At 49.8% G+C, this 22,177-nt stretch overlaps 2 protein-coding genes across 5 annotated transcripts; one reads left to right on the top strand and one right to left on the bottom strand.

Annotated features, from left to right (window-relative positions):
• Positions 1-48: 48 nt before the first annotated feature.
• RIC8A (RIC8 guanine nucleotide exchange factor A) lies at positions 49-21,740 on the top strand. 4 transcript variants are annotated; one of them, XM_037401692.1, is made up of 13 exons: positions 49-162; positions 903-1,031; positions 6,700-6,822; positions 9,566-9,766; positions 12,112-12,159; positions 14,290-14,904; positions 15,547-15,641; positions 16,517-16,667; positions 17,346-17,441; positions 17,726-17,870; positions 18,331-18,475; positions 19,478-19,597; positions 20,478-20,959. In XM_037401692.1, the coding sequence occupies exons 4-13, from the start codon at positions 9,683-9,685 to the stop codon at positions 20,596-20,598; spliced, it is 1,620 nt and encodes a 539-aa protein (XP_037257589.1). In that variant the 5' UTR covers positions 49-162; positions 903-1,031; positions 6,700-6,822; positions 9,566-9,682; the 3' UTR covers positions 20,599-20,959. The 4 variants fall into 4 exon arrangements, with proteins under 4 accessions (XP_037257589.1, XP_037257588.1, XP_037257590.1 ...); XM_037401691.1 differs by lacking the exons at positions 49-162; positions 903-1,031; positions 6,700-6,822 and adding an exon at positions 8,168-8,295; XM_037401693.1 differs by lacking the exons at positions 49-162; positions 903-1,031; positions 6,700-6,822 and adding an exon at positions 8,727-9,477.
• BET1L (Bet1 golgi vesicular membrane trafficking protein like) lies at positions 2,590-8,106 on the bottom strand. The gene is made up of 4 exons (XM_037401695.1): positions 7,834-8,106; positions 7,287-7,378; positions 6,462-6,518; positions 2,590-4,813 (listed from the first exon to the last, which is right to left on the bottom strand). Exons 1-4 carry the CDS (start codon positions 7,850-7,852, stop codon positions 4,646-4,648), a joined length of 336 nt encoding a protein of 111 aa, XP_037257592.1. The 5' UTR covers positions 7,853-8,106; the 3' UTR covers positions 2,590-4,645.
• Positions 21,741-22,177: the final 437 nt, after the last annotated feature.

The raw sequence follows: 22,177 nt of genomic DNA, 5'->3' as shown, positions 1-22,177 counted from the left end.
CTCTTCCGCCGGAACCGCCGGGCGCCGCGGCAACGGGCCGCCACGCAGCATGGCGGGCGCACTGCGGCCGCGGCCCGGGGCCGGCCCTGGTGGGGGACGCCCTGGTGCTGGGCCCGCGGCGGCCTTCGTCCTGCCGGGGACAGGGGCTCCGTCCCCCGAGCGGTGAGCAGCCGCCGGCAGCCCCGCGTCTCCGCCGTTCCCCCGTCCCTAACCGCTGCTGTCCGTCTGTCCCTGGGCCTCCCCGGTGTCCCCATCCCCTTTTCCACCTGGTACCGAGCAGGTCGCCGTCCCCACGGGGCTGCTCGACCCCTACCTGGAGGGTCCCTCTCCGCGTTCCGGGGGGGCTGGGGACGGCAGAGGACGTGTCCTGTCTCCCTCCTGCTCCTCCAAGCTGAGGGCTGTCGATGGTGGTGGGGATGGGGAGAGCCGGGAGAGGGACGTTGCAGGCGTCGATGGGTCAGGGATTGTAGGTGTGGGGACGGGGACATCAGCCCCAGCACTGCTTCCCTTGCCAGGTGGCGTGGGCACATCCCCCTGTTTCTTGCTTGCAATCAACGTCTTTGCTTTGAGTGGCCTCCTAAAAGCACTCGAGGGATGTATTTTACCCGACCCCAAGCTCCAGTTCTCTGGCCTTCACGTGCCTCCCCAGAAAGGGCAGAAGTGCCAGGCAGGAGCAGCAGCAGCCCCTCAGGAATGTCCTGGTAACACAGGAGGTTCCCAAGGAACGTGCCACCGGGACAGGGGGCGTCAGCTAGAAGTGCCCAGGCACACACGAGGCACGGCCAATGCCACAGACACGTACATCAACTTGCCGCACTGGGCGACCTCTGCTGAGGACAAGCCTTGTGGAGAACGAGGCCCCACGGTCACGCTTTGTTTCCTTCTCACTTTTCCCCTTCCAGGTGACGCTGACTAAGCCCCAGGCACCTGCAGCTTCCACGAGACCTGCAATCCCCTGTAGTCAGTTAACTGCACCTAGTAATTCCAGTAAACAACCATGAGCATACGGATGCAGACAGCAATTACTTCCGGTATGTCATCTTGTCCCATTATTACCAATTTTTTTTTTTTTTACATTTGCTGCAGTGATCCCAGCTGCGTGTTACAGTTCAGCTTGTGTGTTAGCTGTGGCATTAGCGTTCAAGAAAAGTCCAAGTTATTCTGTAGCTAATGAGTCACCCTGGTGACTTGGAGATGCACCTTTAGATGGTGCTGCAAAACCATGCTTAAAGTAACGGTTCACAGCTGAGTTCTAATTCTTGGCTTATTACAGTTTCAATAAAAACACTCCCAAGTATTTCGTACATTCACCTTGAGGTGGGGGGTGTGTGTGAGGAAGATCTGCTCTCTCTAATTTTTATGCCTCAGAAAAAACATTGTAATCGTACTACTACTATGGGCGAGCACTGAAACCAAAACAAATTACTCAAATAACTAGATGTTTAGAAAATGCTGAAGGGCCAGGCGGTACAATATCTTCAAGAGACTAAGTCCCAATGCTAACGCTGTTACATATTCGATCCTGCACCCTGTCCTTCTGTTGCCTTCAACTACTGTGCTGCTATTGTGATTAACCCCTGTTCTGAATTCTTCCTTCTCTCTGATTTTGCACTTCCTCAGCCCATTCACTACGGTGCAAGATTCTTTTGCAACATGCCTACAGGTGACACATCCCAACTCAGTTTTCCCAAGAACTTCCTAATGTTGCAGCTCTTAATTTTCAGAGGGTTGGGCACGTTATGTGGTGCTATAACTGATTTCTGTAACAAGACTCCCTACACATACAAATCCTCCCAATGGAATCAATTGCCCGGCAATGCTCACACATCTTTCTCTGCGCATTGAAGCCTTTGCTCCAGCCACGTGCTGATGCCCAATAGCGGCAAACGCCACACCAACAGGACATGGGCACCTACTGGGAAAGGCAGCAGCAGAAGCCCAGAGAAATGCCCGGAGCAGGAGGAGACTGCGCAGTGCCCACAGCGTCCTACAAACGCTCCCTCCAATCGTGTGGCTGTGCTGGAGTGGGAATCAGAGGGGGGCACAACTCACCTGAGGTTCAAACCCCTTTAACTTAAATTTTTCAGTTTTAAACTTCTGAGGTTAATTAAATATATGGGGTTTTTTAATCCTTTTTTTGAGTTCTAGAGGACTTCAAAGGTTCAGATACAAAGCATTAAAAATAGGAAAATATTTCCTCGGCAAAGAAGGGCCAAAGGCAAGTCAGACCTGGACTAATAGCAGGACTACTTAATACCTAGACCAGCACAGAAAGATACTGCAGACAGTTCCCCCAGCAGCTCAACTTCTGAAGTATCACTTGTTCAGAGAGAATACTGGAGTTACAAGTCACCTTCTGAAATGGCACAGGCAGATGCTGCAGAGCAATGAAGACCTGCTCCTTCCAAGCTAGGGCAGCTCTGCTCAAATATCCATACTTCAGTTCATTGAAGACACACTGTTTCTCGGCATAATGCTGAAATTGGGTTTTGAGGCTGCAGGTTCTCTACAGTTCAAGTAGAACAGCTGAGTGGTCTGATCTTGGCATTGCTAACATGTAAGCACATGGAAAAAAACATGAGCAAAAAATTCTAAAAACAGAACTTTATTTACAACAGTAAAAACAAATAAACCCCACCACCACTGTGAAGACCAGGCCATTCAGTGGCCTTTCATCATAAGTCATCTGCTTCAGAAAATAAAAACAAAGTCCATCAATTCACCCATCATTCTGCCAAACAAAAAGAGTTCAGAGCTGCCACATCTTACCAGAGAAGCAGGAAGAACCAAAGACAGTCATTGCTGCCTCCTTTCTACTTGCCTTCCCTGCATTTTTTTTCCCACATGGGGCGAGACAGGGGGAAGACATCTAATCCAGTTATGAGAGTATTTTGTTAGCAGTTTGGTACAGCCAGAACAAAGGACAACACAGTCCATTTACAGATCTAGATCCGGCTTAGTCCAAGGACAAAGAATTCCTAATGGGTACAAGGGGAAGGCCAAAGGAAACATCCAGTCATTGATGAATATAGGCTTGCTGGAGAGGAGAAAGACTGTAAAACCAGAGGAAGAATACTTCAGTCCTGCAGAGGCAGTTGTTACAGGAAGGTAAGAGAAGCAAATAAGCAAAGACTTTCAAAAAGGAAAACCAGAACACATGAGCAGTTGGTACAGAAAACAGACAAGATGAAACACAGCAGCTCTGCTCAGCTGCTTTGGAAAGTGGAAGGTTTATACAACAGGCAGTGGGGGGTTTGTCTGAAGAGACGAGTGTTTGATTTTAAATTCTTTTTTCTTTCCCCTAACACACACAGTATTTTTAAAGTTACAGATCTCTTACTTCAATCATAGGCAAGACTTAAATAATTCAGGTATGGAAGAATGGGGTCATGAGGCGAGCAAGCAGCCCAGCGAAAGGCAGGGTGGGTGAAGGGAAGATGGATTTCCCAGGTACTGCACTCCCAGAGCTGCGTGCACCACCTCAGGAGAGGAAATCTGGCATGCATTGCACCTTCATCGGGAATGACTGCTTCGCAAACAAAGCCGGCAGGGATGTGCCTCGCCACACATCTGACAGGAGTGTTGCAGGCAGGGATCCCCAAAGCACTACCAAAGGCAAAGCAAGCGCTTCTTACGTTACTTTCTACATGAATAAATAAATAAATCAACCCTCCGATCAAATCTTTCCTTGACCTCTTGCCACTACCCCACCACCACTGTTTGGGACATTTCACTTGACCTCAACCTCTGCTTTTATTTGCACATCTTCCCAAAGTGCCCAAATACCAGGGTACCACAATAACTGAAATTAAGAGAACCTTTTGCTATCAGATTTTCTTCACACTGATTTAATAGTCTAAGGGAGTGCATTTGCAAGTGCGTGGGAAGGTACTGGAAGATACTATATGTGTGTAAATCAAGGTGGCTTATGGACTTCGGCCCTTTCTTGCAGGGTTCATCCCCAGCTTTACCCAGGCTGATAAAGATGACCAAGCTAGTCTTGCTCCTCTGCAACACTTCACTGCAACAATGAGAGAGTACCAGGGTCCAGATCTACTGCTAACTTCATTTCAAAGCAGTACAGATTTCATTTCAACCCAGGGACACCGAGGATATTAACAGGTCCCCAAGTCAAGGGGAAACTGAGACCAGGTATTAGCTGAGGGGCCACACTGGAATGTAAGTCACAGATTCATACTAACAAATGTGATAAATCGACATCCTAAACTCTACAGCTTCCAAAGCTCAGCTGGTTTATTAAACATTTAAGTATCAACAAGTCTCTGGATTTCTCAGCCACATCTGCTCACAAGCTTAGTGCTCAGTATCAGTAAGGAGGTAACACAAAAGTGGCCCTTAAAAATAGGCCGCAAGACATGGACAAGGCAAGAGATAAAGGCGTAAGCATTTAACACCATCAAAATTGTGTTAGACATGAAAATCCATTTAGAATCAAACATACTCATTTTATAAAGAGATGTCTGAGACCAGTCAGAACAATGACAAGAGGCTGGTGGAAAGAAAAATTATTTGGAAGGTCTGTCTGGAACATCTCAAAGACTCCACCACAGGGCAGACTAAGAAAGGCATTGAACAAGTCTGTCAATCGTCATGTTTTTTGATCTGTAAAACTTGCAGAACAAGCTCAAGTCCCTGCTTTTGACACAAGATAGTAGAGGATGAAGAAAACAACAATCAGTCCTGCTGAAACAGAACAGAGCAACTTGCGATTATCCCTCCCAGATCGTGTCATGGTGGAGAAACGCTTCACACTGCCGGTTAGCAGGCCAGTCACACTCATAAAATCTGAATCCTGAATGAGAAAGAATAAGACAGAGGCATTAAAAACAGATGAAGATATCCCTGAAGAATCTCCCACTTCCTGGCTAAAAAACATTTGCACGGAGAGCCACACAGTAGCTGCTGGCCTCTCTGTGCTCATCACATCTCTCCCAGAAGGTCCTGCCCCTCCTGTGCCCAGGCTGCAGGAGCAGCACCAACGAAAGAGACAGTGGAAGGTCTGTTCCAAACATAAAACAAACTGCCTCCCCTTTTTTTAAAACAGGGTCAAGCTACCTGCTGCCGAACTGTTCAGCTGTACCCATGCAGCATATTCTGCCTGAAACACCTTAACAGCAACTTTACAAGCGAGCACTTCATCTAAAGGAACTGTCCCTACACAAAGCCGTTAAATGTACAGCATCACAGGCTCACAAGCACACAAGAAGCTGCAATTTCTTGCCATTAGTTCTATTTTTTTCTTCAGCATGGAATGGCACGCATGTGCAACTTTGCCAGAGCATGGCAAACAATTCTCAAATCAATGCAGTTCAGGCATTTTCATTTTGACTTCTGGTCTCTTTTCCTTATCCACGAATTATCTGAAGCTTCTGCTCATGCTGCTCCTGAAATGCTTCAAAACCTTCTCTGTAACAGCAGCACAATTTCATGCTGATTGAGGGCTTCACCTTTAAGGTCCTTTGCCATTACACCTTTTATTCCAGTTCTCCATGCTTCTAATTTTTGGGCTGAGCAAGTATCCATTTCAGATGCTCCAACACTGTCAGCATACACCGTTACTAAGCTTCCAAGCTGAGCTTACACCTTTGACTCAACTGGTTTCAACACTACAATTATCTTTTCTCTTGCTTCCACATACCAGCTCTCCAACATCCGGCACAGGCAGAAAAGGCTCTCCAAGCACCAGAGTTATGCTGCCGATCTCCTTCTCAAATCTCGGGGGGGGCTTCCCCTTCCTCTTGCAATTCAGTTAACGAATTACCTTCCCCCTAAAAAGCCATAGCAGGTAACCCCTCTGCTACAGGGATGTGCTATTCTGCCCTTTCCCCCATGCACTGTGATTTCCCATCAGCAACTAAGGCTTAAAAGGCAGATTACTCTGGAAAACAATTTTGGTTTTATTGGGTGTTGCGTGTCAGAAGGATGACAGAACAGGGCACCAAACAACCTGAATGGACCCAGAGCATCAGCTTTGCTCCTTCTTTCCAAAGACATCAGTGAACTACAAACTCCTGACAGGCAGCCTGTGTTTCAGGGGTTACAGGTACGTAACCCAGACAGATTTATACAGCAATACCAAAAATCACAGGAGCATCTGAGGAACAGGCCCATCAGGCAGCTCTTTAATCCCAGTAAGGAGGTAATCTTCACCTGGGAGATTTCTGAAATGTGCTGTCCTACATCAGTCTTCTCAGGTGCTAAATACCACCCGTGTTGCCCATTCAGAGAAAGTGGTATTAGCAGCTGCCAAGGATCTGATGTTTATGTATCTAGAAGTCTACTGGAAACCGGTTTAGTTACACTCCCTGGTTTGCCAAACCGACCACTGGGATCTGACTTTGTCTGCTAACTTTGAACTGCTGTTAAACTTCCACAGTTCAGGTAACTGCTGAGAGGCAGCACAAAAAAGTCAGCCTTTTTACATTTCATGGGTTCCTTACCATGCCATCCAGGTAACGGTTTTGTTCATCAGCATCTTTGTCAATATCCAGAGCCAGCTACACAAGATAAGGGCAGAAATGGGTATTAATGAACTTCTAATGCAGAGAGAACCTCTAAAGCATCTAGTGCTGGTAAAATTTGAAACGCATATTAGAAAAGCAAGCCAACGCTTCCCCTCTCTACACAGACAGACAGAGGCTTGTTCAGTAGAGGAATAAATTCTCATTTTGGTTTCAGGTTGAACTTCTTCAGCTCTGCAACACTGAAATTAAAGCTCGACTGTCTGAAACCGTCATATAGGACAGGAGCATTTAAATGCCGGGACACAACGGCAAGAACTCAAGTCTTCCCTTCTACAAGGTGAGTCACTGACCTCTATTAAACCCTAAATCAAAGTATTTGATGTTAGTAGGAGCAAACTAGCTTTAAGAACACCTCTTATTACAGATATGAGCATTTTTCAAAACTAATTTACCTGCCCTTTTATTTTGACTTTTTTCCCTGAGAGGTGCGCTTAGCAATACCCCTCTGTGCAGCTTTTATGTTTCTCCTTGTGCCTAAAACTCCTTACCTGAGAGCTGCGAAAGCCACACCATTCCCATCAGGTGATGTCGCTAAACCTCAAAAGGAAAGTGGAAATTCATAAAGCCATCTCTGGCATTCCACAAATAAAAGTTAACCACCGCATCACCAACAACTTAGGAGTCATTAATACTTAGGAAGCCCTCTATGTTGACCAGGAGCTCGCATCCCCCGCAAAGCCCTGGAGAAGGATGCCCTGTCCTTCCTTCACCGCAGCGCCCGCCCCGAGCTCAGCAACTCACCGACTTCAGCCTGGTGACCTTGTTGGCTAGGGTGTCTGCCATACGCTTGTTCTCTACATCCAGCATATCCTCCACGGCACCCGGACTCTGACCTTGGGGGGGGGGGGGGGGAAACCGAGGAGCATGAGTTTCATCTGGCCTGATACAGCTACTGGTGCGGTTGCTCACCCGACGTGGCAGGCGAGGCAGAGCAGGCTCGTTGCCCGGCCGGTCTGGGGCTTGCCATGGAAGCCTTTACAGCTGCCCCCTCGCACCTGCAACCTCGGGGAATCAGTGCCACGAAACGCTCCCCAGTTCTTCGTGACAAAACCGCCCCAAACCTTCCCCGGACGGGCCGGACTGGAAGCCCCGCCAGGCCGCTGGGCGCAGCACAGGGTTCGGCAGCACGGAGCGCCGCCGGGCGCTGGGCAGAGGGGCCGCCCGGGCCGGGCCGCCGCCTGCTGCAGCTCCCGAATGGCGGTGGCAGCGCTCCCCTGCCCCCCCACAAACGGCAGCGGAGACCCCCCTGCTCGCCCCCCACCTGGGCCCGGCCCCGCCGACCCCTCACCTCGGCCCCACTCCGCCATGGCGGCCACCAGCCCCGCCTCGCCGGGCGGAGCCGCGCCGGCCCCAGCCAAATGCCCGCCGACCTGCCCCGCTGTGGGGTTCCTCCGGCGCCCGCGGGGCGGCTGTCGGGGCCTCCTCAGGCCGGGCCCGTCCCGGCCGCGGCTCTCCGGGCCGCGCCGCGGAGCGCCGCCGGGGGAGGGCCGGGGCCAGGAAATGAGGCAGGAAGCCGGGGCGGCGGAGAGGAAGGGAGCGGCGCCTCCCTCCGCGCCCCAGCTCGCTCGCCGCCCCCCTTCCCCGCCGGCGGCCGGGCCTAGCGGCCTCCTCTGGCCCGGCCCTGCCCTGCCCTCGCCGCGGGGCCGAGGCGCCCGCTGGGCCGGGAGGGCGGCGGGCCGGAGGCCCCTGCTCAGGCGGGCCGGGGTCGGGCGCGGCCCCGGCCCGCTCCGGCGTCTCCGAAGGAGTGCAGGTACCGGCAGAGCCCTGCGCGGCCCTGGCGGCCGAAGGAGGGTGCCTGAGGGTGTCGGAAGGTGCAACGAGATGGCAGGGGATGGAGGCCGCAGCGTGAGGGGGGCGCTGGCGGGTGTGGAAGGGCGGGGGGTGACCGGTGCTGCCACCTGCTCTGGCCTTTTCCCCCACGGACGGCGGGGGCCGCCCCCCAGCGCTGGGGATGCGCTGCCGCCCGGGGGCCAGCCGCCAGCTCCCCGGCGCCGCCCCTCCCGGAGGGCGACATGTGCCCCGGGTCCCGGAGACCCTCGTGGCTGCGCCGGGGCGCCCCGGGACCCCCGAACAACCCCCGGGGCGGGGGGGGCCAGGCTTGGCCCCGGGACCCTCGAACATCCCCCGGGGCGCGGGGCACAGGCTCCCGTGACGGGCGAGACCGGTGCTTGGCCCTGTTGCAGAGCCGCGGTACGTGGCAGCGCAGAGCCTAGACGGGTGTGTGAGCCCACGTACCCACCCAAATTTGCTAGATTTTCCACCATTAGGAGTTACTTTCCAACACTATGGGCTTGCATAGCTCTGTGAACTGTTAAACTTGTGCCTGTGTCTAAAATAATCTCATCATCCGTGCCTATGTGCATCTGCTCATTTACATTATTCTCATGAGGCACATTATCTTCTATAATGGTATAAAGGCTGGGGCTGTGGAGCCCAGCCATCCCCGTACGTGCAGTTTTACTGCGTGTGCAGTGTGTCTGACATAATCTGATGCACAGCCTGTTTCTGGTGTTGACTGCATGCAGTGACTGCAACAAAATCCTCATGAACTCTTTCTTTTCACCACCTTAAAAGGTAGCTCTGCCTTAAAACAGGGGGATGCTTTCCTGTCTGCCTGGCTTTCCTCTCCATACCTTTTTACTCCACAGGAATGTTTCTGGATATTTTTTTTTTTCTTCTTCTGTGCAGTAGCAGAAATCAGGCCAGCCAGGGGAGGAGGAGGCAGAGAGCTATTTCAGGGAACTGCTGTTATCTGCTCTATGTTAATCCCCTGGCTGGGTGGGGGGAAGGTTTTCCCCGAGTGCTTTACTGGGAGAGCATATATTAAACGTTGAAAAGCAAAGAGAGGAAGAAGATTAGAGGGAGAGAGAGGAAGCTGGCTGCTGGCTTTACTTGGGGTGTCCGTCTGCTCTGCTTTTATGGATGCAACAGCGTGAGCAATGTCACTTGGGGTTTTTTTTTTGTGATTTATTTTTTTGCCCCTCTTTTTCTTTCCCCACCCCTTTCTCTCTCCCTCTTAGATATCTGTGTATCGAGGTCATTTTGCATCACCATCACTGTTGTCCAGGAGCTCTGGAAGCCCCCTCACTCCCTTTCCTCCCGGTTTCACCTCCTGCTGAAGCCAAGCTGTTAAGATAATGGAGCTCAGGACTGTAGTAGCCACCCTGGAAAGTGGGGAGCAAGACACAGTTCTCAAGGTGCTTCAGATCTACAACCAGGAGGTGAGTGAGCATCAGACCTCTCCCTGATGTCAGCTGCTGCTGTTTCCAAGCCTGGAAGCAGGTTGGCCGTGTTCTGTGCCATCCGGCTGTCCCCAGTCTGTCTCCTCTGAGTGCATCTGTCTGCGCGTTACTGCCATAAAAATGTTACAGACTGCTTCGGCTTTTACTTACAGATGGTTCATTGCTTGATGTTTTGCTAGGAAGCAGCTAAGCAGCTTCTATCTTGGTTCCTTTGTATAATGGAAGTAAAGCACGTGGAAGGGATTTTCTTTAAAAAATATTATCCAGATCCCAAGTAAAACCTGGTAGGGAAATAAACGTCAATGTGAAGACTGAGTAGGAGGAGCTTTTTTGTTAAGGCAAGGTTTGGTAATAAAACTGAGGCCTGGGGAGGAGCTGCAGGTGAAATCGTGGTTGTGATTTGCAAGTAAAAGATCATCAGAGGTGGACAGGGATGGGCTGCTGGAATTTGGTACAGATGCTTGATCTGAAAGCTGATAATAAGAAGTAAATAACAAATACAGAATAAAAAACCCCAAAAGAATGGTTTGGAAGCAGAGATGGGAGTGTTTCTAGCTTTAGAGTGGCAAAGGATTATCTGTGGGGGTAAATCCCTTTTGAAATAGACTCTGGTTGTCAGGGAAATTTCCTTCAGAGGGTTTCCACCAGGGTGGGGCTGGCCCTGCAGATCTGTGACTCATTCTGCACCATTCTTGAGTAGGTGGGAAGCCAGCAGGGAGAACCTGTGAATATTTTTCACAAGTGTGCAAGAGCGAGAGTGTGCAGCTGTTTCCAGCACTCTGTTTTGAAACAGGGGAGACACTACCTCAGGAGTAGGTCCCTATTAAAGATGGTCCACAGGATTAACATCACCTACAGCAGGTGTAATGCTGGAGGAATTCAGAGTGCAAACAGAATTTGATGTGTAACAAGCCTGAGGCATCAAACCACAATATCTTCTGTGTAATTCCTCTGGCTGGCTCCTTTGTCAGTGTATCGAGCGTAGGAAACTTGTAAGAATGTCAGTGGCTTTGCTAGCCTGTCTAGAATAAATGGAGCATTCAACAAGCATTATGAAACTGCAGATAAACTAAGCAACTTCCTGACTTTTTTTTTACTGTAAAAAAATGATGATACTTTTCTGGGGATAAATTTTAATTCACTATTGCATACGCAGTCAGTTTTTGATTGCCAGGAGGAAACTACAGCAAAAGCAAAACCACAGGTATGGCTGAAAAATATACAGAAATGAGATTTCAGGAGCCCGCAAAGAGGATGTGGAGGAAAAGAACAAGTGGCGTGGTTGTCTGCAGAGCAGATCGGTTCCAGGACTGAACCACCGGTTCCTCATAACGTGGTGCAGCAGCTTTTGCACTGGTCAGGTCACCATGCTAAAGCATGATAGTGCTGTGCCAGGGGCTGCCCTCCAGGAATACAGCTGTCCTGCTTCCACACCTGAGGTTTCTCAGCCAGTGTGCTGGCATTGCTTTGCCCATCACAGCTTGTTCTAGGCTAGAAAGACCAAAGCCATCCCTGGGATCTTGGTAACTGTGACACAGTTAATCTGCAAACTTTTATTTTCTGTTTTTAAGCAGACAGGAAATCAGCAGCTTGTAAAAAAGGCAGTGAACGGCAGGGGAGACTACATTTGCAGAGTGAGTCGGGGAACACCTGCGATTGGAGGCCTTGCTGAGCAGAGGAATTACCGGCTATTACAGGATATTTGGGTTGTGATGAGCACCCACTTTACTGCTGCACTATTTTTAAAAGCCCATCTGTCAGATGGGCACAACTGTGGCCTGTGGCATTCAGCCTGCAATGCAGAGCCAGTGGAAGAGGGCAGTGGGTAATATTCATCACAGATGTTTTTCAAGGATGGAAGAGAAACGGGGGCCCACAGAACAGTGGGAACCTCAGACAAGGAAAGCGTTTCAGACCTGGTGGCGTGGTCAATCTCTGCTATTCAAACCAGATTCATTACCTGTAGTTGCAATGCATGTAGATAGAGTTGCTGAGGTAGGGACAGCACTGGAAAGAAAAGTCAGGACTGAAGCAAAAACCTCAGTGGCAGGGGAGTTTTCCTTTTGTCTTGTTCTTTGGGAGTTTGTGCTGTTTGTTACAAACCCCACAAATATTGTAGACCTCTCTGAGCACTGTGGCACTCCTTGCCATGCTGATTCCTTGTCTCTGTGCTGGTTGGGACTGTCCTTGAGAAGGTGTGCTTGCTTTTGCAGTATGTTTTTAGACTTTCTGCTTTCCAGCTGAATGGCCCTTCCTTGGCTGGGCAAAACAGTTTTATGGATTTTTAACCTATTGCTTTGATTGTTTTTATTTTGCCCCCACAGAAATCTCAGTGCTTCACCTTTGATGATGAGGAGCGGGAAGACAGGAAGGTAGGCACACTCCTGGCTTTCTTCCTCTTGTCGGATGTGTAAATCTGCTGCTGTTGCGTACTCATGTCCAGCAGGGCTTGGTGGTGGCAGCCCCTACAGGAAAAGAAATGAGTGTTTTTTCATTAACTTGGTTAGGGAATGGTGTGCTCAAAATGCCTGGCTCTGTTTTTTCCATCAGTAGTTGTTTTAGGATACAGGTCAGCACCCTTCCAGCATTAGCAAGCCCTTTGGGTTCAGTGATGGATATAGTCTCAGCCACGGGTATATAAAAGTGTAATCCTTTATCTGTGGCATGGATCAGCTAGGCAAAGATCATAGCAACATGCAAGCCTCTCGAGGGTAAGTGGTTTTGCTGTGAGCCAGTTGCAGGATTTTATCAAGGCTGTATATTAACAGATACTTTAAGCTGGTGTAATCTGGCACTTGATGGAAAGAAATGCTCCTGCCTGTTTGTTTCTGTTCTTTCACTTCTTTCATGTGAGGGCAGACCTTTGCGTGGCTGCGCGTGGTTGGTGGGCTGATCTGCCTAAATGTTAACTTTTTTTTTTCTCCTGGATTATTTTCAAGCTGAGTCAGTTTTGTGGTCCAGTTCATTGGTTGATTGTGCTAATGCCTATGTTAGCATGGCAAGTGCAAACCAGGCATCCAGGGTGGAGAATGGGACCTCTTTTGTCTGTACCATTGCCAGTTAAAGCTAGTGTGAAGTTTTTCCAGGTACAGCCTGACGTGTAGGACCAGATCTTGCAAGATCCAAGCTCTTTGCCTTGCACTGACTTGCTGTTCAGGCTGGGACAGTCACACGGGCTGTAAGTTCAGGGCCAGCCTTGGGGTGCTCCACTTTTGGAGTGTATGTCATGAAATATGAATTCAGCATCACCGTCTAGTTCCTTGTGCTCATTTCTTCTATTGGTGTAGCCCTGGGCACATGCTCTGAGATCTTTTCAACCTGAGTCTGTCAGAGGCTTTGGCTATTTATGACTTCATCTTTAACTCATGTGTCTGTCTCGTATGGAAGAAGAGGAATGACTTGCTTCTCAGGGTTATGATTGTGGGGCATACTTCATGAGCTAAAGCTTGTTCAGTTCTGCTAGCCTCACGTTAAGGACTAAAATTCCTTTTTTCTTCATTCTTTCCCTCAGTCCTTTTATTATTTTGAAGTATAACTGATTAGGCTGTGTTAAGCCTATTACACTGAGTGATAGCAAAACTTGCAATCTTAGATTCCTTTGCTCTTGTAGTATGCATGGAAAGACATGTGCTCTGATACGGTGTTATGCTAAAGAGATCTAGTGAGATCTTACCTGACCAAGGTGTGAATGTGTGTGCAGTGAATTACCGGTGTAATGTGAGGTGTTGGTTCAAACCATGGCTGCACTTGGTTTAAACCCAGCTGGATGTGATTGCATGAAGCAATACCTTTGCTCTTGTACTCTTCTGTTCCTTGCTGTCGCGTACCATGCTGTTATCCACAAGGGTTAGATTTTTAGCTCTTGTTGATTCGTGTTAGTGGAGCTCTGCTAGTCTGTACCTACTTGAGGATCTGGGCTAGTAGGTCTCCAGACAGCACTGAGATTTAGGGAGACACTACTTACTTGAATCTCCTGAGGCCTCTTCACCTTCTTTCCTGCGGCATCATGTGTTCTTCTTGCCTCACTTGGGTTCTTTTACCTTCCCTTGGTGATTTTCTGATGCATCTCTCAACTTTTTCAGTCTGTTTCTGGAGCACCCAGAGCAGATGCCTCCCTAATCTTAAGGCTCTGGGTGGGAGTAGAGCACTACTGTTGAGTTGGTTGTTGCCCCTTAGTGAAGCCATAAGGGGTGTTTCTGCTCTGCCCTCTTTGCTTAATGCAGCTGCCAAGTAAACTGTTAGCCTGAATCATCCTAACTATGGGTGAAGCTAAAATACGCAATAGTTGCCTGTTCATATTCTCCCCTCACATCTGATACCCTCTCCCAGCTGTTCTTTGTTTCTTGGTGGGTGTCCTTGCTCATACTGGGTCAGGATCCAGAGCCATTAGTGGGCTTATCTCTAGATGGCCCTTGCATTTTCCAGTTCAGAGCATTACAGGGTGGTGGGGGAGCACCGTGAAGCATCAGTGTGCGAGGCATTACTTTTTTCCAACTGCACAGAAAATGGCCCAGCTGCTGATCAAGTTCTTGGAAAAAGAGCTGCAGCCTTCCTGCCAGGTCACGTGTTTGGAAAGCATCCGCATCCTGTCCCGGGACAAATACTGCCTTGACCCTTTCACCACCAAGGAAGGCCTGAAGACCCTCTCCAGGCATGCTGGCATTGATTACTCGGAGGAGCTCATCCGGGAGGTCCCAGACTTGGATGTAATTCTGGAATCCCTCAAATGTCTCTGCAACATTGTCTTCAGCAGCCCTAGGGCACAGGAGCTGACAGCTGAAGCCCGGCTGGTGGTGGGTCTGGCCAAGCGCATCAAACTGTACAATGAGAGGAGCCTTCCTCACGAGGTCAAGTTCTTTGACCTGCGTCTCCTGTTCCTGCTGACGGCGCTGAGAGTGGACATCCGGCAGCAGCTAGCCCAAGAGCTCAGGGGCATTAGCCTGATGACAGATACCCTGGAGCTGACCCTTGGTGTAAAGTGGATGGACCCTTATGAAGTTGCCACTGAGGAGGGACTTCTCCCACCTTTGCCTCGGCAAGAGACAGAGCGAGCCATGGAGATCCTGAAAGTGCTCTTCAATATCACCTTTGATTCCAGCAAGAGGGAGGTTGACGAGGTAAGCTCCTTGGGTGTCCCATCCCACTGTAGTCACATGTCTCCGGGATGTGGCTTGACTGCTGGTTTTCTCCTCTGTTGCATTTCCTCATATTACATACCGGCCCTCGTGCAGCCCCCAGGTACTTGTACGGGTAGCAATAAACTCGCGTGTATATGGACCTTTCCCCCTAGAGCACCACCTCTATCCAATGCATTATTAACCCTTAAGACTTTTAGAGCATTACAGTTTAAAAGTTGGGTATTTTTCCTTCCTAATGGCATGATTTGTTGTGCAAGTGGGAGGGCAATGCTCCCAGGTAACTTGCTTCTGAGTGTGTCCTGGTACTCTTTTCACCTTCTGGGCAAGGTCAGAGGAAAGTATGATGGAGAACATCTCTGGGTAATCCATGGGCCTGTTTTGGGGCCGTTTCCAGCCCTTGACCCGGTGTTGTAGAGTGAGGGGAAAGGTATTGGGCAGGAGGAAGACTCTGTGTTGACCTCAAAATGAGAATTGGGAAGCTACTTCAAGTTAAATACCCTGCTGTTGGTTATCATGCTGCTGGAGGGAGGGATGGGGTTGTGGGCTGCAGGGGCAGCAGGCTGTGGGACATGGAGGATCCCTTTTCCTCATCAAGGTTTTAATTTTCTGTTTTGGGTCCAGGAAGATGCTGCTTTGTACCGGCACTTGGGTGCCCTCCTGCGCCACTGCCTCATGATCTCTGCTGATGGAGAGGACCGGACTGAGGAGTTCCACAGGTCTGTGTTAGATAACTAGGTCATGATCTTCACTAGAAACAGGGTCCCCAAGGCAGATCCTGCCTGACCCTGGCATTAACATCTGCTTGTTTGGTGCTTGCTAAGGTGACTGCTGACAAGCAGGCATCTTTGATTTGGCCTGTGTGTTCCTCACGCTGCTAAGAACCCAGAAATAGCCCAGCCCTTCCTACAGTCAGTTTCTGTGTGCTAATGCCACAGCCTCCCGGCCTACAGGAGGAAGGGTTTTCTCCAAGCCTGCTGACCCCAAGGGCTGTATTCAGTATCCTGCGTCAGGCCTCCTCAACAGTGCCACCCACTTCAGTGGGCAATCTGCCAGAGCAGATGTTCAATACTTTAATTAAGGAGTGCATGGAGTGCCCTTAATTAACTGTCAGTCTCTTGAGCCATGCTGAGAAACTGCCTGAGTCACATTGCTGAGCCTTATTGGTCCAGGGGTGTCAGCTGTGAGGAGGTGACACCATCCTGTTCTCAAGAAAACTATAGTCAGAGGAATCCTAAACAATGCATTGCATTGACTGTCAAGCTGAGAAGGAGTCATACAGCAGGAGGCCCTAGAGAAAGATCTTTGACCACCCAGATTAGTCCTACTTGGCATCTCTGTCAAGATCCATGGTTTCCCAGTTGTCACTGAAGTCTCTTTGGACTCCCAGAAAATAGTTCAACTACCCAAAAAGCAGTTCAGTTTATTCCCTTTTAGTGGTGTGAGGAGCTTGGGATGCAGTCCAAAGACAGCTTGGATCTTGAGGTACTGACGCTCCTGGAAGTTAGTAACGAACCTTCATTTCTGGATAGCTGAAGAACTTCAGTGAGCAAAGATCCATGACTGCGTGTTCACTTCTCTTTTATATCTTTAGTCATACAGTTAACCTTTTGGGCAACTTGCCCCTGAAATGTCTGGATGTCCTTCTGACCCCGAAAGTCCGGCCAGGCTCGCTTGAGTACATGGGTGTCAACATGGATGCAGTCAGCATCCTACTGGATTTCCTGGAGCGACGCCTTGACAGGGTGAGTTGTGAAGCTGCTGTGTGAGTTCATCACTGTTGTTTTCACAAGTTCACTGCAGGGCACCTTTCCTTCAGTCTACATTCATCCTTGAAAAGCCCAGTGCCAACACCACATGAGCACCAGCAAGGCATGGGTATTTTGGAGATAGCCCTTTACAGAAGAGGCAGTTTTTAGTAGAGGCAAAACTCTGATGGTAGGACTAAAACAATGTCTGTCAACTGGGAAGGTGACTGGGTGATTGCTTTATGGACTGCAGGTAGTGAGATGGGTTGAACAGTAGATGATTAACTGGGTGATTAAAATATAAGTGCTCTGTTTCGCTCAACTCAGCAGTGATATGGTGGGCCGCTTCTGGAAGCCTGAATTTGCGTTATTTTCAAGCTGACTGTGGCTTTCAGTCTCTGGAGTTATTCCAAAGGGCCTCCAAATTTTACAGCTGCGCTTCTCTACTCTGGATGCCCTATACAAGTATTTCTAGCACTGCTGTGCTACAGAGCAGGGTTTGGAAGTTCGTGCCAGTTTGAGGAATGATGAAGCACCGATTCCTATAGTAGAGGCTGGAAAGCTTCCATGTCCATCTGTTTCCCTGATGGTCTGTACTCATGTTCTCCATCACTAACCGGATGAGTTGAGCTCAGTGTGACTAACGTGTTTTTCACTTTGTGGACACTTCTGCAGGGACACAAGCTGAAGGAGAGTTTGACCCCTGTGCTGAACCTGCTGACTGAGAGTGCCCGAGTCCACCGCCAGACGAGGAAGTTCCTGAAGGCAAAGGTACGCTATCTGTCGGCCTAATTGAATGATGCTGCACTGAGCAGAGAGAATAGCAAACGGCCTGATTATTGCCATCCTCCAAACAGACCTCCTCTGTCTTTCTGCTGGGTTCTGATACGCATGGGTGATTGAGGCCAGTGGTACCCACACTGGTTTTTTCCACATCTCCCACACTCTGGTTTTATTAATTTTAGCTGATCTGTAAAATGCACATACATTTTCCCCTGTCTGACCTGCTGCTGCCATTCCAGCTCTGCTGATCACCCCTCATTGTGGCCTTGTAGGTGCTGCCTCCACTCCGGGATGTGAGGAATCGGCCAGAGGTGGGGAACTCACTGCGGAACAAGCTGGTACGTTTGATGACCCACATCGACACAGACGTGAAGCACTGTGCGGCAGAGTTCCTCTTTGTCCTCTGCAAGGAGAGTGGTGAGTTGCAGGGGCTTGCTGTGGGCTTTGGTGACAGGAAATCTTGAAGCTTGGCCCCTGGGCAAGCCAGAGAGTGTGGGATTGGTGACCCTCTGCAGCCAGCAGGATCTTCTGTCTTCCCTTGGGCCAGATACACTGAGTAGGGAAAAGTGGAGAGTATCCAAGTGCTCTGTGGGAACGAGTTTCTTGTGCCAGCGGTGAGTGAAAAGCTGTGCTGGAGGACGCCCCAACACCCTGTTGACAACCTGGCCTGCATTCAGGCCTCCGCCCTGTGGGTGCTGTCCCTGCCATTCTTGGTGCATAGCGTGGGAGCCTTGCTCCCCTGTCGGAGTTCAAGGAAGCACTGGCATTTCTGTGTCCGTGGCCTTGCGCTGATCTTGCTGTTGGAGCACAGAGGAGCAGACGGGGCTGGAGAGGCAGAAGGGGAAGCACAGGGTGGTTTCTCTCTCTCTCCTGGCAGTGTCACGGTTTGTGAAGTACACTGGCTACGGGAATGCAGCTGGGCTCCTGGCAGCGCGAGGCCTCATGGCTGGTGGTCGGGAAGAGGGAGAGTACTCGGAAGATGAAGACACAGACACTGAGGAGTACAAAGAGGCAAAGCCCAAGTAAAGAAGTCTGCTTCTCCTCTATAGCACCCCTCTTCCTACACCTTCTTCCCACTCCTGCTCTGTCCCTTTCTTCATCTCTCTCCCTGCCATCTGCTTTGTCCCGCTTTTTCACATGAGCATTTCCTTCCACATTATTTACCAGTTTCACCCTTACCTTTGATGTCCTGTTCCACCCTCTCTGCCTGTTCCTTGGGTGAAATGGCTCTGTGGCTGAGCTCCTCATAGTGGTACTGGTGCATATATTTGGTCCCTGCAGCTGGGTACAGGCTCTAGAGCAAAGTGGGTTCCTTCAGCCAGAGCCCATTCTGCACCAGACCTGTTCATGGTGTGCACGTGGCAGTATCTCTCTCTAATCCGTATCTGATACCCACCCGTTCTTGGCATCTGCACACTCCACTGCGGTGACAGGTTTTTACTGGGTGCTGGAGCAAGGGCGGCTCCTTCTTGCAGTGGGGTTGGAAGTGCCAATTACTCCTCCATCTCCAGAGCCCTGTGCTGCTGGAGCGAGGTGGTTTTTTTGGGGTTGTTTTTTTTTCATTTGCCTGTGAATTAATGGTGGTAACTCAAGGACGAGGGATGTGGTGGGAGAGCTCCAGGACTGTGCTCAGCTCTAGGTCCTATACATTCCAGCATCCTGTTCAATGTGGTTTACAGGTTGGGGGTTGTTTTTTGGGGTTTTTTTTTCTGTGTGAGCTTTTTACCTTCTGACTCAAGGAGAGGGAAAAAGTGTCATTTGCCCTTGTGCATGTGGTTTAAAACTGCACTGTGGAATTGGCAGGATGGTGATGTTGGTTACACAAGAGAAATAGGAGGGATTTGCAAGCGGGGACAACTGTGCACAGGACATACAGAAAGAGACTGGAACCACGAGCGGCAATGACAGTCAGCCTTGCCGTTGTGTTCCTCTGCTCTGTACAGGCAAAGAAGGATTTTAAACAGCCCTTTTTTTCCTCCTGTGCTTTACCTCTCTCTTTTGCCCTGGCCTCGCTATTCTTGCAGCATTAACCCTGTCACGGGACGTGTCGAGGAGAAACTACCCAACCCCATGGAAGGGATGACTGAAGAGCAGAAGGAATACGAAGCCATGAAGTTAGTCAACATGTTTGACAAATTGTCCAGGTACTAGAAAGTTGTGTATGTTCATGTCTGCATCAGCACCTGTGTCTGTGATTTACATTTATCACAATGTATTCCCAAGGCGACCCCTAACTGAAGGGATGTAGGAGAGCATGGAGGAGATACATGAGGAAATACTTCCTTAATCTGGGCCCCGTTACGTGCAAGGGAAGGCACTGCAAGCCCTGCGCACCTCTTTGGTGTAGTGGCGTGCTGTGAAATTCCTCTACGTGCCTGCACTGTGTTTTTGAGCACCTGTTGCCTCACCAGGTTTGGCTGGGTGCTCAGTAAGAACAGCAGCCACTGTCCTGGCAAGGCTGCTCAGCAGGAAGCAGCGTTTTGGGGACAGATGGCAGTCAGTGCCACCAATTAGTTTCCCTGCAGGAGCGTTTTCTCTGGTTGTTCTTCTGCCATTAAATAATCCGTCATTAAAAGGTGCCACAGAGCAACCCAGAATCTGCCAACTGAATTCAGGCCACCCCCACGGATGGGAGGGGGAAAGGGCAGTGCATTTAATGTATGCATTTCCATCATGTGCTAGAGGGAGAGGAACACTGATGTCAGTGCTAGTTTTCCTCTGGCAATCCTTGCACCACACGACCTGTACCTGGACAGGACCCTAAAACTGAGCCTATTCCAGGGAACCTGAGGATAACAATGCTTGCAAATTGTGCTTCCAGCCATTTCCTCATCATGCTGGAGGTTTTGTGGTGATAACTGTCCCCCACTTCTAAAAAGGGATTCTTAGTGGTTGCTTGGTGTGGTTGTGGGCTGCTTCTGGGCAGTTTCCGCAAGCCCCATGTTTCTGCTGTAGTGCTCATCTGTTCCTGTGTTGTCTGCTGCAGATTTGTGTTACTTTCCTCTCTCTCCTCCCTGGTTTCAGAGAGCAAGTCATCCAGCCCATGGGCATCACGCCGAGCGGCAACCTGGCCCCCATGGAGAATGCCATCCGCGATATGGCTGATGAGAGGTCATCGTCCGACTCTGACCTAGGGCTGGACTGATCCAGACCTCTTGCCCCAGCTGCGGAGAGCTGGGGAGCCTCCGTCTGCTCTCCCTCAGAACTGATGCCGCACCCAGTGGCTAGTACTGGGCCAGGACTCTCCCTGTGGGATCTGGATCCAGCCTGGAACCCTCACAGTCCACAGTAAGGAACACCTCCTGCCTCCTTCCCAGGTCCGTAACCGCCTCTCCTTCCAGAGGGTCTTCGTGACCTGGCTCTACTTTGGTCTCTCCTGTCAGCAGCCTTGAGGATTTCGTACTCCAAATCACTTCCAGGACTTTCCAGTAGGATTTTTTTTTTTTTTAAATACGTGATGTTTGGGAAGAAGAGTTGGGGGAGGATCTTTCTGTCACACCATCATGGTTCAGCAATCTGCAGAGCATCTTGTGTACGTGCTGATGCTTATGTGGCCACTTGTCAGCATGCGCGTCACCGTGTGTGGCTGTGTGAGGCTGGCCCTGTGTGTGGGGAGCTGCTCCCCAGGAACGCGGTGGGGAGGTGGGAGCAGTTATTCACGGCAGCTCTTGGGGATTGGTGTCCGCGGGGCATAGTGCATCCATTTCATCAGCAGGCAGCTGAGCATGTGTGCACTATGTGTGGCTGTGAGCGTGACGGTGTTTGTGCAGAACAGGAATGTGTGGACTTAGGAGTGTATGTGAGTGTGGCCAGAAGCAGCAATGTGTGCGCTGTGGGGAGGCAAGCAAAGCTTTTCTGTGAAGCTTCCAGCATTCCTATCAGCTGCAGGAGAGAAACACACAGGTGACTGCCAGGAATGCTCTGATATTTGGTCTCTGGCGCTGTGCAATGTTCCTGTAACCACAAAGTTTAGTTTTTGGCGTTAATCTTTTCCCATCTCACGCTTTCCAAATGAAAGGCCAAAATCTGTCTTGTCTGCTGCCTCTTTGTCTGCCTTGGCTTTCCCACAGGTCTGCTGCTGTTTGCACCCAGGGGCTGGTGTTGGTCCTGTCCTTTGCTGTGGCTTGATTTGTCTTTTATTTGTTTTATTTTGAGATTTTTTCTTTTTAAAGAAAATTGTTTTAAAGAAAATCTTCCAGTTTGTCTCATGTACCAGAGTTCCAAAACTTACTATCACAAGTAGGAATGCAAAAGTGATGCTAGAATAAAGAAAACCTGACAAACAACTGCATGGCAGTGATTCATCGAACGTGATAGCTCTGAGAAAGGAAGGAAATATCTTTGGCTTTTTCTTATTAGCAGATGGTTCTACTCTGATCACCCTGAACTTCACGGTGTTTTTTGGGAAGTAAAATTGTGGCGTTGAACTGGGGCTAAGCCAGAACCTTTCCCTGCACTAAGTATAACTGAATAGAGCATCCCAAAGTTAGAGTAAGCATTGAAGCCTGAGGATTGGAAAACTCTTTTAGCTCGACCCCTCAGGCCTCACAACACACAGTTGTTTACAGGACTGTTCCTCATCTCCTCTATAAATGCTCTGTAATGGTTGAAAATTGTGCACACCAGCTCTATTTTCTGTCTGTGCAGTGGGGATTTGCTGCTCAGCCTTTGCAGGACGTGAGCCACCCTCAGTGATCTGGCTTTGCTGAGGTTTCTGAGTCCCC

The sequence above is a fragment of the Falco rusticolus genome, chromosome 10 (assembly GCF_015220075.1).
Source record: "Falco rusticolus isolate bFalRus1 chromosome 10, bFalRus1.pri, whole genome shotgun sequence".
Classification (NCBI taxonomy): Eukaryota; Metazoa; Chordata; class Aves; order Falconiformes; family Falconidae; genus Falco; species Falco rusticolus.
This window is presented reverse-complemented; position numbering and strand designations above follow the sequence as displayed.

Coding starts and splice junctions, on each gene's coding strand:
- BET1L (XM_037401695.1), bottom strand. Junction 6,519..7,286: donor AGGTCACCAGGCTGAAGTCG/GTGAGTTGCTGA, acceptor TATCTTGTGTAG/CTGGCTCTGGATATTGACAA. Junction 4,814..6,461: donor ACCGTTACCTGGATGGCATG/GTAAGGAACCCA, acceptor TTTCTCATTCAG/GATTCAGATTTTATGAGTGT.
- RIC8A (XM_037401694.1), top strand. CDS start 9,683: ATGGAGCTCAGGACTGTAGTAGCCACCCTGGAAAGTGGGGAGCAAGAC. Junction 18,476..19,477: donor TACAAAGAGGCAAAGCCCAA/GTAAAGAAGTCT, acceptor CTATTCTTGCAG/CATTAACCCTGTCACGGGAC. Junction 19,598..20,477: donor ATGTTTGACAAATTGTCCAG/GTACTAGAAAGT, acceptor CCCTGGTTTCAG/AGAGCAAGTCATCCAGCCCA.